General features: G+C 41.1%; 1 protein-coding gene across 1 annotated transcript in view; it reads left to right on the top strand.

The window, feature by feature from the left end:
- fhit (fragile histidine triad diadenosine triphosphatase) overlaps positions 1–15,801 on the top strand; it is a 323,710-nt gene extending 307,909 nt beyond the window's left edge. The window contains exons 7-8 of the mRNA XM_084063263.1: positions 15,015–15,125; positions 15,679–15,801. Coding sequence (XP_083919389.1) covers positions 15,015–15,116 — 102 coding nt within the window. The 3' untranslated portion in view covers positions 15,117–15,125; positions 15,679–15,801. The remainder of the gene's footprint in view (positions 1–15,014; positions 15,126–15,678) is intronic.
- Positions 15,802–16,248: the final 447 nt, after the last annotated feature.

Genomic DNA, 16,248 nt, shown 5'->3' with positions numbered 1-16,248 from the left:
TTTGCAAAAGAAACAAAAAAAACAAAGCACCTCCATACCAGGAATAACATGGTGGCAGGCCTTAATGAAAAGGAATGCATTAATTCTCCAAATCAAGCTGCCATGTTGTGAATTTCACAGTCAGGCCACACTCACTGTCTGTTTCAGTAATCTTCTCTCTCTGAAAGGAAAGTCTGACGTTAGGGTAAATGACAGATACTGAGACAGATTTCTCTAAGCACAAATCATTAGCTCAATGCAGACAGGATAACAGTGTGGTGCTTAATGTGGACTTTGCATACAGCACAGAGAGCCAATGATCTGAGGCACTGAGAGATGGAAAGAGAGTGAAAGACAAACATGAATAGAGAGCTTTAATGAAATTTCAAAATAGAATTTTGAGAATCGTTTTGGCAAAATCAAATTAACCACATGTCCCTGTATTCTGGGGGCAAGCATTCGCAAAAATAGCTGTTTTACAAGCTTGTAGATTGTCAGCAGAGATGTGTTGTAGACTGTAGAGGGGGAAAAGCTCGAACCTTGGGGTCTATATCAACAAAGTATACACTGTAGGTTTTAACCCATTTAGACCTGTTACATACATAGGCTACTCAGTCTGGAATTGATTTTATTGACCTCCTCTTTATTCACTGTCGTAATCTATATTTTCTGCAAACATATTTGTAAATTTACTTAAGATTAGAGTGTGTGACTGTCCAAGTCTCTCCATAAGATGCATGTCTTGCATGATCTTTCTGTGATTAAAATCCAGGTCTTCTGCACAGGAGATAAAACAAAAGTTCTACAAGTGAGCTAAGATGGAAGGCCCGCTTGGGCAGCGCTTTGAGCTTCAGGCAAGACCACTGGTGAACCACTAGTGCTCCTACCTGAACACAGGTTCTAAATGTTTCAATAGAAGAGCAGGGAGAACACCTCCAACCATTGCAGATGTACTACTTATATTGTATTAACATACAGTACTCTACCATGCAGATTTGTCAAAATGATGTTTTATTCACTAACACAGTGACTCTGCCACAGACCCCCATTTGATAAGATTTATATCTCTGGGACCCCTGTATACACTGTAAAATCCTCTGTCTGAGAGTGTGCAAATGGAACCAAATGGACCTGTAAGGGTCCATTATAGGTTCCATTTGTACAATCTCAGAGTTATAGACCTAGGACCACTGGTGGTGCTCGATCCCGACGTTGAGACCCAGGGTGCTACTGTATAAAGAAAGTTCTGGATTGCAGCTTTAAGATAATACTATAACCCGCTCAACTACATGACTGTGAGTTTATTCCCCAACTTTTATGACTGACAACCCATCCTTCTTGTTGTAAAACTTTGACAATATCTGATTAATTAGTTGCAATAAAGTCTCATAACACCAACTGCTAGTGACATGCACTAGCTCCGAGCCCCTTAGCATTAGCTAAAACAATTTAGCCACCAAAGTCTAAGTTTTGCTGCCAAGGGAACTCGGTCTTTGTCAGAGAAACATCAACATCACAAGGCTAATGTTCCCTTCAGCAGAACAGCTTCTTACCTGTGATGGCGACTCTGGCGAGTGACTAAGTCACCTGAGACTGTTACCATGCGTCAAACAGGTTCTAGTAGCATTCTTCCCAGAGAGTCATGCAGTTTTAAAACTGTGATTTCTCTCATTCTTTTCATCAAGAATGTTTTTCAGAAACAGACATGAATTAATGAAAATGGTCTGAGGGTTAAAATATTCTGTTTGATGTATTGGAGCTGCAAGGTAGGTTTATGTATTTACGCCAAGTCAATCTCAGTGGCCCAATTCAATTAAAAGATGAAACAGGAGATAACTAACATAGCCCATGAGTCCACTTAGGCTTAGAGCTTTGGAATACAAAAAGAATATTAGTTATGTTTTGCATATATTTAAGTAAGAACCTAAAGGTATTTCATTGCTTTGTGTAGTATGAAAGTATAATGAACAGTTACAATTACTCAAGTACAGACAATGAGGAATGACATGGCAGCAGGTCAGGGGTGTCCTATCACTCCATCCCAGTTTGATAGACAGATGGGGGGTCTTAACCCAGCCCAGTCTCATTTATGATGCTGGCTGGCGCCAATGCTTCCATAGGCTAGTTTTACTGCTGTCTATGAGTGTATTGGCTACAGTACCTATGGAATGCTTGTTATCTCCTCCGTGGTTGTGGATGACTCTGAGGTCAGGGTGACCTCTTGGTCACCCCAGGGGTCACTTTTTAATGAAAGCATGTCCTGTCCAACGTATGGGGTTGCGGCCCACGAGCAGTCTGACACTCAGTCGCCATAGGAGAAAATGGGGTTGCCAGGGGTTAATCAAGTGCAATTTCCCTCTCTCCCGCTCGGTATTTCCGAATCCGCTTTTGAGGATAGTGTGTGGTGAAACAGTTGAATGCTTTTGCAGTGCTATATGTGGTTATCTTATGTCTGGGCATTTGTATTTTGATGTTCCAATTATTTATTGAAGTTATAGTATCACACACCTATACTGGCTTTTCCCTCTTACTTTCATGAGGAAAGGCACCATGCATTTATTTGATTAAATCTGTGCCTACTTCTAGGCTGAGTATCAGTTTGAGCAGTTGCTTTAAAATGAATCTTTAAGGTTGCCTAGGTTGGGGCTTTGTATAATTTGCATGGTCAGCAATCACTTTTGTTTACTTGGGAGACCTGTAGTGACCACTTATTTTACTTTAAAAAACTTCAACAGATCATACTTCTGTGGTACATATGAACAAGCAAAGCAGAGTGTTATTATTCCATTCTGTGACTCAGCTCATACCTTTCAAGATTTTTAAAAAATTCTGTTCATTTAGAATTATTTATATAGAGCCTGAAGCCATGAATCGTGATGTAAGAAACGATTCCAGGATGGATGACAGCTCCTTCCCTGAAAACAGCCACTCTACAATCTCACAGCACACTGCAAAGTGTTTTTTGTGAGCTTGTAGATCTGCTATTTTCAATATTTTTTTGCCACAGAATAGGGACGCTAGGATTCATGTGGTTTAAGACTATTGTCCCCACAGTAGCACGCGGTTCTTTTACCATTATCCACAACACAAGCTCATAGCGTGCAGAAACAGGACAAAGTACATTTTATGTTCTGAGATAAATAAAGCAATATCCTTGGCAAAGTTATCTAGCGCGTTCACTTTTGTTTTTAATAAAAAACTTGTCTTTGCTTTTATGCCTTTGCAGATCATAATGTGAGAGTAAAGGCTATGACAGATAGAAAGAGTCAGAAACGCACCGATGTTTTTCAGCTGCAGTAGAGACAGAGTGGAGGCGTCAAGTGGGCGCGTCAAAACCTGTAGATGCAGGTAGTCTTTCAGAGCTCAGTTCTATTTTCAAGCAGTGACGCAGCCACGCAGGCAGGGCATAGACCACCAAATCACAATGTGTATGGCAACCCTGCATTGACGAGTTCATGCGTGTATTGCAGTAGTTTATATCGTCGCTGTCCAAAACTGTGTTCCAGTGTAGTCATTATTTAGTCACAAGCTCTTCATACTGTAATACTTTTCATTGGTTAAATGTTTATAAGACCCACAATACACTCTTAACCACTTTCAACCTGGTATTCCTATTTTTGTCCGGTGCTAAGTTTCTTTTTTTTTTTTCAAAAACGTTAAAACATTTTCAAGAATACTGATAATAGCAGATCGGCTATTTTTTGGGTTAGTGCTTAGTTACTTTTCCATGACACTGTCATACGGTAAAACAAAGCTTTAATGTATTAAAAACATACACCCAACAGCAATGTATGTTTGTGTTTTCACTTGGATGAGAAACACAAACCCGTTTTATTGTATTTTATGAAAGGTGCAGGTCTGCACAAATACTGTAAAATAATAGGTTTGTCTTTGAAACAACAGTAGTCCCGTCTTCTTTACTAGCTGGTGAGTCAGTGTTTTAAACAGCAAGAATATGGATGAGGAGAAAATCATTAGCAATGTTCTATACCCTGTTCTATATGATGGTAAACTAATAGCCATAGATAAAAATAGAGATGCTTTGACACTTCCAATCCTCGCACCTTCGATGTGACATGCCTCATTGATGTGAGCGTCATTGGCACTTTCTATCTGTCTGAGCATTATTACTGCCAATACTTTTTTTTCATATTATCTAATATACCCTATGTTACCTGTTACCTATCCACTTCGTGCCTCGTGACACATAAGGCCTTCAGGGCTCACCAGAGAATCTCAAAAGTGTTGGCAGCCCACCCATCTGACCGCTTAAGATGGGTTATATGGTCAGATGGGTGGGCCCAAAGTGAAAGCAAACGCTGCGCTTGGAGAGACAGAGGAAGAGAACGCACTCCATTTGGTTCACTTTTAGGCTATGGGAAAAACAGCTGTAAAAACCTTTAATTTTATTTGATTTCATTGGATTAATGAAGGAATAAGTCTTTGAAATGCCACCTAAATTGTGAGTGGAACATGAGTCTTTCAGATCGGATGTATTGATAAGGGGTGAGTAAGGCTTTGGCTGCCTATCAGGCATGCGTGCGTAATGTGCGCCCGCCCTCCACCCGAACTTTGAATTATAACAATCGCTTGAGAATAGGCAGAGTATGGCCGAGTTAAACTGCTGATGTCTTAGAGCTATGCGGTTGAGTCAAGGGGCAACATAGCAGATACTGCATAGAGCCCCTAATTAACATACAAACACTCCCCCAGGAGTTAAATATGCTGGAGAAATAGCGATTCCGCATAAGGTGGTGGGGTTGTTACTTAATTACCGCTGGAAATAAGATGTGCATAATAGGGCCCTGTTGCTCACAGGGACAACTGTGGATGGGATTTTTGTGTGCTCTTGTGACCTGGGACTGCAATGTTCCCAAATAACAAAACCAATGTATTGTAGTGTTGTGCCTCCCATTTGTTGTGTCCATTTCTGCTTCTTGTTATGGTTTCTTTGAGCTGTGAGTTCACTTTGTAGTTGGAAGATTGACACAAAGTTCCTGGACCCTGCAGGTGTTCAAGGTTCAAGAATCAAGATCCAAGTTTCAATGTTTATACACAAGGTACATGAATAACACATGAATAACATATTTACTTGGAAATGGTGAAAGACTACTGTACAGATCTGAGTTATGAGTTACACTGATGAATAGAAAGTCATCTGCACGCACACTCATTGGATTGGTTACTATATTCTAAAATGTGGATTTTGTACTGACCATATTAAAACTGGCCTTTTTTTTTGCAGGGAACAAAGGCTTCTCATGCTGACTGTATTCTAAAAATGACAGCTGCAGGTTTACTTTCACCAAACATGAAAGTATGAAAATGTCTGCTAGTGTCATATCCAATCATTTCAACTGCATGCTCAAATTACATACAGTAAGTCCCCTGTATGCTTATTTCAGTGCGAATGACGTTTGTATCAAGTCTAGATATTTTCAGCACAGAAACATGCCCTTATGCTCTACAAACCAAACAAAAAGAAGTGGGTTTGAGATACCATAGTGAAATCCTTGCCGACCTGGCAATGGTGAGCCAGGAGTGGCGCGTGTTATCAATCCATTCAAAATACAAACCCAAAGACACTTTATCAGGTTTGCTGCTAATGAGATTCATGGAACTATGCCTGGCAAAAGGCAGATTGCCATAGGTAATTACCACGGCAGATTAAAAGATTTTGCTCTCACAGCTGCCATCTCTATCTTAGTCTTAAGGCTTTTAAGCGAGATGGAAAGAGGGAACATGAGTTATGCAAAATTCAATACACACATCTTCACATATACACGTTCACTAGTGAGCGCACACACGGACAGATTTACTAAGGATTTGTGGGGCTTTTTTTAGACCCTACGAGACCAAATTAGCGTCTCTCCATATTTACCCGGTTTGCACTGGTGAAATGAGAGAAAGGCAGCTTTGCTAAAAGTTGCATGTTTCTCAAAGTGGGGTTGAGGTATCCTCAGGACCCTTACAGGTCTTTAACTCTAAAAGTATACAAATGGAACCAAACGGGAGGGTCTATTTTGTTCCATTACACTAAAAAAAAAAGAGATAATTTTTCCAAGGTTGGGAAACAATAAACAAGATATACAGAATGAAAATCTTGTTGTTATACTGTAATTGTTGGAACATATCCCACCAACATTTCACTGCTTACGTATTAGTGAGTGACATGAAACCCTCTTGAATCTTGAATCCGTTGAACAATTATGAAGAATGTCTGACATTTTGTCCCTAATAGGCTTTCCTCAAAATGTTTTTTACCCTAACGGCGACCTTATTGAATGCCCTTAAAGCCCAAATTATGACTAAATGCCTCTGTCCCGTACAAATTGCTCTTATCGTAATTCCTCCTTAAAAATGAATCTTTAATTCATATCCCGGGGATATTAATTCCACAGACACCTGTTTATGGGTCTATCAAGCGTGACAAATGACCTAATGAGTGGCGCCCTGTGTTCTCCTCGGGAACAAAGACCTCCCATTGGAGCTCATTTTGCCCCCCACTGATTGCTAGACGACCTCTAGCCTGACCTTGCGGCGCTACCGGTGTGCGTGGTAAGGTCTCCTCCCTGTCAGGACCCCTCCAAGGCCTTATATTGCCTCCCTTTAGTTGGAGTGTCTTGTTAAATGTCAAGGAGCGCTGATAAAACACATTACAGTTCTCGGTTCCACATTTGTGTCATTAATAAGACCATAAATTTAAACATTACAATAGGCGCTGCAGGGGAGGGGGGTGGGTTAAGGCTGGCAGATCACCCCGGCGTCTTCCAGCAGATGTAACCTGTCCTCAGGCGTGTATGAACCACTGTGAGACACAGTAAGTGTTAGGCCAGGTGGTGGTACTACTTTACTACCTACAGCCTCTTAAGCCAGATTTATACTTAGTTGCCGCCGGTGTCGTTTACCGAAAATAGGCGATGTACAAGCTCAGCACGCATCGCAGAACGACACGTTCTGAGCTTGTAGATTGCCTATCGGTGTGCGACACCAGCAGACAACCTAGTATAAGCCAGCCTGTTAGAGCCAGTGTGTGCTCTGGCTGTGGGTAGATGGAGACACACACACAGGACATTAGTATGCATAGGCGTGTTCATCACTGACACAGTGAGCAGGGTTTCTGTGTCTACAACTGGCAGCCCCACATCTAAGAAGTGGGACTGCACTAAAGAGGTTTAACACAGGGCCTCAGGGATGCACGCACGCATGCACGCGCACGCACACACACACACACACACACACACACACACACACACACACAGTTACTCTTGCACGCTCGCACACACACATTACTCACATGCATGTATACACACACATACACTCACGCGCACACACACACACACACACACACACACACACACACACACACACACACACACACACACACACACACACACACACACACACACACACACACTCACACACACGTATACACTCATGCATGCTCACACACATATACACACGTACACGCACTCACGCACGCACACCAGCACATGCTTGGACACCACCACAGCTGCTGGTGAAGGCACCAGGGGAATGCAATTCCCTTCCCTCAGATACACAGAAGGGAGAGAAGCCCAACACACTTCTTTCTCAGTCTCTCTATCTGACTCTCCCTCTTTTTACTTTAGTGTTGACATTTTTGGCAAAGGTTGAATATCATGCACTGATAAAATGATTATATATATATATATATATATTTTTTTTTTTACAAAATACAGTGTCATCACTAAGTTACACTGGGTAAATTAAAGTAAAAGTAAATGAATTTACTTGACACAATCAATAGTCAAATCAACAAATCAAATTTCACAAACAATGACTTACTGTACACGTGAATATTGAATGCAGTGTGTGTTATTGCGTATTGTTGTGCAGTCCTCTAGTCTAAAGGATGGCTGTTTTCTTCTCACTATTCCGTTTTAGCTTGGGACCACATTTGTTTGGCAAGGAAGAGAAGGAGTTTGGTTTTGCAAATGTTTTCTAGGTTTGTGGCTCCATCAGCCGTTGCTTTGAAATGACTTTAGCCTCAACAGGGATTGATGTTTAATGCTCCGGCTAACATCTAGCAGCTTTGTAACAGCTGGGGGCAAAACTGTCACAGCTACTTTCGCTAATGATGTAGTTGGAGTTGTCATCTGGGATTTGAGTTGCAAGGACTCAGAGTTCCATAAACGGCTAATGTATAGCATTAAAAAATATAGTGTGTAAAATGTGTCTGTCTGTCTGTGCGTCCGTCCGTCCGTCCGTTCGTCTGTCTGTCTGTCTGTCTGTCTGTCTGTCTGTCTGTCTGTCCGTCTACCCACACACACACACACACACACACACACACACACACACACACACACACACACACACACACACACACACACACACACACACACACCATACATCTGTGTGTGTGTGTGTGTGTGTGTGTGTGTGTGTGTGTGTGTGTGTGTGTGTGTGTGTGTGTGTGTGTGTGTGTGTGTGTGTGTGTGTGTGTGTGTGTGTGTGCGTGCGTGCGTGCGTGCGTGCGTGCGTGCGTGCGTGCGTGCGTGCGTGCGTGCGTGCGTGCGCGCGCGCGTGCGTCCGTGCGTGTGTTACAATATGTTTCAACAAGGCAAGGCTCCAAGTGATTTGTCTGTGTGAGATGTGACATGAATGGGCCTATATCCCATAGGGAGCAAAGGATATATACCATTGCAGGTAAATCCCTCATTGACCTATAGATTAGATTCCCTATTTCCTTTGCTCACAGCTTTTTCTCAGAGCGAGCTGTAATGTTGTTGTGAAATGTCCTCTGATCAGAATAAATGGTAATGTCTGGTGGTGACATCAAGAGTCACAGAGTCATATTACAATACCCCTCCCATAATCACCTCTGTCCCCTACTTACAGACTCTTTAAAGAACATGTAGACCCGGTGTCATGCCGTCCGTACAGCGAGTGACATTTCAAACCAGTAGGCTCAATTGTTGCACAGAAATACCATGTCAGAGCAAAGTCACGATAGTGTTAGCTTGATATGTACCCCCATGCCAGACTTCATTGTTGCTGTTTAATACAATGGGAAAGTGGGCCAAAATATAGCAAGCAAAAAATCTGCATCTCCACCAAAATCCGTAACAAAACAAATCGGGATAACGAATGGGATTTGTTTAAAAAGTGCCCAAAAATGTTATAAATCGTGCAAAGACTCATTAGATGTACTATGTTTTGTTCGGCAAAATCAAAATATATCAAATATTATGAAATGTGTTTTTATTTGTTATTGAAATGCTAACACAGGACTACGCTAAAGAACATGGGTTGAGCTCTGGTGAGAGACTCTGGCGTAATGCATCTTTAGTAATGCAGTCCAAAGGTAGCATTCGTTAGGCGGAATATATGGCATTAAAAGTATCTGGAACATATACAGTAAACCCCAAAAAAAGCAGCTGGTGTTTACATTTTAAAACTTGTCACAAATTGTATTCTTTCCGGTGACCATCTGTGCCTAATCATATCTTGATTTGGCTGCCTTCATCCCAGAGCCAGGATGTGGGCAGAGCAGATCACTGCTGACCGCACGCTTCCTGGCCACCGCTTTATAGCAATATAGCGGAAGTACTGTAAAATAGGGTTAAAGCAATTAAACTGATTTTGATGCTGTATTAACTGATTTTGCTGGGGACCCCCTGGAACACCCCCCAAGGACCCATGGGGGTCCCCGGACCCCACTTTGGGAACAACTGCTTTAGAGCACTGTACACCAGAACCTCCAGACATAGGAATAGCTTCTTCCCACACTCCATCACTCCAATGAATAACTAAGCCAGCCATGACTTGTCATTGCATGTCCTCAGGGCAATGCCTGTCAATCACAGTCGCACATACCCACAGCTATGACCATTGTGCAATATTTTATTTATTTAATACATTTGTCATAGCTTGAATTCAATAGCAGTGGCATGGATACTGAATCTGATTCTGATTGAAAATCCCATCCATACAGTACTTGTATAGGAACTTTGAGCTTATTTTTGACACAAATGTACACATGCTTCCTCTAGCCAGTTATATTACATTTTGTCTACAAGCACACAGATTCCCAGTTGCTGTAAATTGTCCAGGCCATGGCAATAAGTTTGTGAAATCGTTTATATGCTTTATGTCGCTGTTTCCCAAACAGTGGGTCGGGACAAATTTTTCTGTAAATATCCCCCTTTTTTAATTTCCTACATAAAAAAATAAATTCAAAAGAATTTCATGAATGAAATATATTTTTTTATAATTTCCAATTAAACAAAAAAAACTTGAGAATGAGAAGTGAAAATAGCAGATTTATGTTGCATGGTGATCCATTGTGAGCTTGTAGATCGGCTATTTTCACTTGTTTGGGGTTTCAACTGAAAAAGTTTGGGAACCACTGCTTTATTTAACGTAGGTAGGATTCTACAAATGTGCTGCCTCACAGAATTTAGAAAATATTTCAGTACCTTTACATTTACAACATTAAAGCTATCATCTGTAAGTTAAAGTTGTATGTCAGTTGTCTCACTCTCCCGATAGAGAGAGGTCATTTCAATGATGTCCAGACTACAATAAAGAGTTAAGTGTCCAATCCAGTGCACTGCCTGCGCCTAATTACCTAATAACAGTGTATAGCAGGGTCAAACTTTGTTAGTTAATCTCCAACTATTGCAGATGTGCGAGTTTATTATACAGTATATTGTATTAACATACTAGTCTCAGATTAACACACTATCTTACTGACACTATGCAGCGCTAACAAGCAAAAAGAAAAAAGAACAGTTCAATGTGTTTATTATAGCACTGAGACAGGCCCTAAATCAAAATTAGTTGCAGAGTGTGATGAGTCTCTACACACCCGCTTTGCATTAATGTGAAATAATCCTGCATGACTTCCGTTTTTGTGTAAATTTATAGTGTGTGAACAAACGGCAGTATATTTAAATAAAAACACTTATTAACACTGTTGTTATGAGTGTATCAGACCATACCATACTGTAACTTTAAAAAAAAATGTGTGATGTACTGTATGAAATATATTAGATGAACTACCATGAAGCATAGCATCCCTATTCTGGATACTGCATGTCCAGACTTTCCAGCTCAATGTATGTCCAGAATAAATAATAAGCAAACAACACAGCTCGTAGATCAGCGATTTTTGGTGAGGAGATTTCATGAAGAGGGACAAAACGAGTGGACCAGGTATAGGCCCCAGGGGGACCCCGGTAAATGAAGTAGGGTTTAAGTAGTTAAACCCTGGGGCAGCTGGGACCCACATGAACAAGCAAAAACCAATGGGCTCGACTCACAAGCTTGCGCACAGGGTTGTGCACGTACAGTAGGTGACACTACTGCGCATGCAAGATATAACTCTACGACGCGAAACAATGCGACAGACGTAATTCTCTATATCCAGCAATTCCAGCCGGCAGATTCGTCGCACTGGGTGGCAAACTGCAGCCGGGATATCGATGGAATACATTGGAGTCAATGAGGGCCAGGTGGACCAGCTTAAATACTATTACTGAACGATTGAGACCTTTACTCGGCTCAAGAAAATAAAAGAAGACATGTCACACATTGTTTTATGCTGTGTTGCTTTTCAATGTGTACACTGTATATTTGCATGGTATCTTAAGACCACAAAGTATGTTTCTGAACATGCCAAAGTATCGTGAGACTGTCCATCATTTCCTGTCTGGCAACCAAATCTCGCGATACCACCGAGCCAGAAACGATACCAGCCGCTGTTTAGATACCTCAATAAAATGATACAGTGTGCACATAGAAAAACAAATGATTAGAAAACAATCTGTGATATGTATTATTTTATATTCCTGAACCAATTATGACAAATGCCGCAATCGTTCAGAAATAGTGTTTGTTCATAAGATGGTCTAGCCGGCTCTCATAGACTCCATTGTTATTTCACAGAATTTCAGGTGCTAGTTTGCCACCCATGTACATCATGGTGCATATCCGGCATTCACCGCGTCCTTTCCTGGCTGATGACCAAAACAACATACAGTACAATAAGCTTGTAATTGGCTTAATATATTGTAGAATCGATTTGATATCGGTTGACCGACAATTATTATGTAGTTGTAGATGTGTGTGCTTTAACTTAAAAATAGAAACTATTGAATGATGGGACAGTGTATACCAAAGATTCCCTTCCTGTGTGACATCTGTAGTTGTTCTGATGTTAATAGTTGTTAATTATTTAATTAATTTATCCGGTAACATTCCATGAGTGCAGCAATTGCTCACCAATGTATATTCCACTGGTCTATAGAATGCAGCCTACCCACTCCCGCAGACACAAAATGCCATCAACATTATTATACCAGTACAAACAACCCGCAATACAGCACAAATTACATCCTGTCCTTTTGCTCTGAAGACATCCTTTGGGGGGGGGGGGGGGGGGGGGGGGGGGGGCTTGTAAGTGGGTGAGATTCTAACTCAATGTGATGGTTTAGACAAGGCTTGGCTGGGGTTTGAGCAGTGCGTTGCTCCAAGCGGGCCCGCATGGTTTTGGCTGTGCAGAAGATTTCCCCCTGGCCCTTCACAGACATACATGCCCCCATCTCATCCTACACCCCTGTGCACCGCTGTGGTCCGATGACAGGCGCTGCTCCTCTCTACTTTGGTCGAGGCCAGATCTGACAAGCTCTCCAGCCAGGGTCACATGCTGTTGTGCACGGAACAGAAATGTAGCCAAAAGAGAAACCATGCTTGTCAGCGCTGGAAGGAGACGTTGTATTGATGTAATGACCCCCCGGTGTATTCGCCTCCAGACTGTTCAGGGTGAGGGAGCCGTGGAAAACATTGAGAATCTATTACATGCTGAATCATTTTACTGCCCCACACTCCTAAAGACCATAAACTATCTCCCTTGTCTATGGCCTCACGTTCCGGTTAGGTATTTGCAATTGTGTGGGTTTTTTGATGACTTACTGTCTAGTAGCGCCACAATTGTTCGGCTGATTTGTCCATGTGGAGCCAAACCGTGCTGTGAACATATCTTGAGGACATAAAAAGTCTTGGCCCTTCTGCTGAGCTTGTTGTGCTGCTTGTTTTATGTTTCAAGTCTGGCAGAAAAGACATCTCATTTCAGGTCACTTGCCTCTAGGTTCAGCCTGCGGCTTAACATTGTCTAAACAATGGGTACGTATGACATTTCCCCATGAGATGGCCGAGCTGTTAAAATCAGACCCTGTGCTGTTTCGATGCTTTATGTTTCACATAGTTTGTTTTTCATTGGGTTATATGGCTCCCCTCCATTAAGTTCGCACTCAGACCCCCGTTGGCTATTAAAACATCTCTCCAGCCTCCATGTGGGAGCACTAACCAAGCAAAGGTGTTCCTTGTTTATGAAATAGAATTTAGCCTTGTAAGTCTACGGTATAAAGCCAGCAGCCAGCCAATGTCACAGTCAATGTCTTCTTTCTTTCTTTCTCTTAAAATGCTGCTTATTTTCTCTGCGTTTGTCGTCAATAAAGCATAATGCTTCTTCCATGTTTACACCGCCTGAGGGGTGACGCGTTTCTGTTTCAGATGTCACCTCTGTTTATGCTTGGGAAGATTAACGGAGAGGCGATGTTGTTGTTTTCATCTGTTGTTTTTTTGTCATTATGGGTTTTCACCGCCGTCCAGACCCACAGGACACATTTGTTTTCAATTGTTTGAACAACCAGTGGCAAACAGCCGTGTATACAGCAGCTACTCAGTCATAACTGATCTGTTCATTTCCTGCTTTCCTTTTGTTCTGTCAGGCTTTGGTTACATTAGGGTGAAGCGCTGACAAAAACATGTTCAGCATGTCATCCGTGCTCACAAGGACTAGAATTTGTGTTCTCTAGGGTGATACTTAAAATGGTGAATGGCTTCATCACATCATCCATAGTGGCACAAGACCACATACTGTACTCTATAGCACCGGTTCTCAAAGTGGGGTCCGGGGACTCCCAAGGGTCCTTGGGAGGTTCCAGAGGGTCCCCAGCAATATTAGTTAATATAGCAACCACAATGATTTTAACCATTTTAACCTTTTATACTTTGGCTAATCAAAAGTAGCGAATCTTCAAGCTCATAGCGCGTCACTTCTTCTGTGCTATGAGCCTGTAGATATTTTTCAAAAATCTTGAACATCAGTGAGACATGAAAAAGTTTGAGAACCACTGCTCTATAGTACACATAACGTTGCTGTCGGGTTGAAACCTTGTATATCCAAAACTGCCTGACAGCAACAATATGATATACAGCAGTACAGTAGTTCTCAGCCTTTTCTGGACCAGGGCCCACTTGAAAATCTCAGCTCACCCATCTGACCACTTAGGGTGGGCCATGTGCATTTTCAGAGCTTTCAGTTTATTTGAATAATCAATCAATCGATTGTGTTCTGGCTTGGATCAATGGAACTAACACAGTATTCCTATTTATCTGTATCACAATGAAAACTCATTTGTCATATTATACTCAAAATCATATTAATAAGTAATATTATCATTCAAATCTTTGTGTATTGCCAATTATTTGGGGGCCCACTTGCAATACCCCCGCGGCCCACCAGTGGTCCCTCGCCCACAGGTTGAGAATCACTGATATACTGTACTGTATGTATTAACATACAGTACATACAATTAACTATATATACATATATATATATATATATATATATATATATATATATATATATATATATATATATATATATATACATATATATATATATACATACATACACACATACACACACACACACACACACACACACACACACACACACACACACACACACACACACACACACACACACAATTCAATTCAATTCAATTCAAAGGGCTTTATTGGCATGAGAAAACATACGTTTACATTGCCACACACACACACACACACACACACACACACAGTATTATGGTGGAAGGTGCTACTAGCATCAGCATAATATAGTTCCTGTATTCTCATATCATTTCTGTATGCAGTGGTCAGTTGTCAGCATTTTTTCACTGATACAATAATGTTACTTTGTACAGCTGCAGAAGCATGATCGTGAAGATGAGGATGTTCCCTCCAAGTGGAGAACCGAGGAAGAAATGGCTGCTGAAGCTTCAGAACTGAGAAAACTGCTCAACTAAGACCACCTGGTAAATTATTATTATTTTATTTAGTTAGAAGTAACTGTAAAACTTGGTAACTTGGTGTTTACACAATTGTTTTATTATTACATCATTTACATTAAAGGTGCAGTAAGTGATTGTCTTTAGTTAAAATATGTGTTAAATATATTCTGATAGTAATCATTGCTATAGTGTTTATTCAGTGACAGGGGTCTCCCTGTCTCTCCAACTCTTTTTTAGTTTTATTTTTATCAAATTGCCACCCACCTGAAAAAGTATTTTCTGTTTATTAAAGAGATGGAGAGACGGGAAGACCCCTGTTATTGAACACTCTATTGTAATTATTACTCTCTGAATATAGAGCTTTAACAAAACAACAACAACAAAAATCTTTGTTTTCACCCAACATTTTCACTTTCACAATACCTTTAAAGTGACCAAATCAATCTACATTTGTGGGTGGAATCATATTGAGTAATATTTTTTGTAGCCTATTGGCTAGAATGAAAACGAGCAGTCATCAGTCACTGGCTTATTGTGTTTATTGTGATTTTATGAATGTTTGCATTTCTATATTCAGGATCGTGTTCTACAGATACCCCAGCATCCCACCTTGTTTGCCATCCGGAAGCTTCATTGAATTCAGTGTAACATGTGATGTTGATATTCAATCATACAGCATCTGGTTTGTTTTGGTGTCCTGAAGATTTTCTTACATTTACTGTATATTTTAAAATAAAATGGCAGAGAGAGAGGAAAAAAATGTTTTGGTACCGTGCTGCATTTACAATTATGTTTTTAATTTAGCTTTGCACTTGTGTAAGGACTTCATTGTCTAAGGAAAAGTTGAATCTAACTGATAACAAAGCACAACACACTCTTTGGTTTGGTTGCAGAATAGAATATTGATCACAGAAATTACCCGTCATTGTTTATCCACATTCTATTAAGAGGTTACATAAGTAACCCCGGTTCTTTTAGTTCAGGAGTGAGCACTCACTATGGGAAACAGCGCCATCTGGCGATGCAACAGAGCTACACACAATACGCTCCCGGGCCCATTCATTGGGCAAGAGGGTATGTCACGTCACCGGCCGTCTCTTCCCCTTTCCGGAAGGACATATAAGGCCCGGTCGTGACGTAGTACTTC

The sequence above is a fragment of the Gymnoscopelus microlampas genome, assembly GCF_963454915.1.
Source record: "Gymnoscopelus microlampas genome assembly, chromosome: 7".
Lineage (NCBI taxonomy): Eukaryota > Metazoa > Chordata > Actinopteri > Myctophiformes > Myctophidae > Gymnoscopelus > Gymnoscopelus microlampas.
The sequence above is the reverse complement of the archived record's forward strand: the minus strand, read 5'-3'. Positions and strand labels throughout refer to the sequence as shown.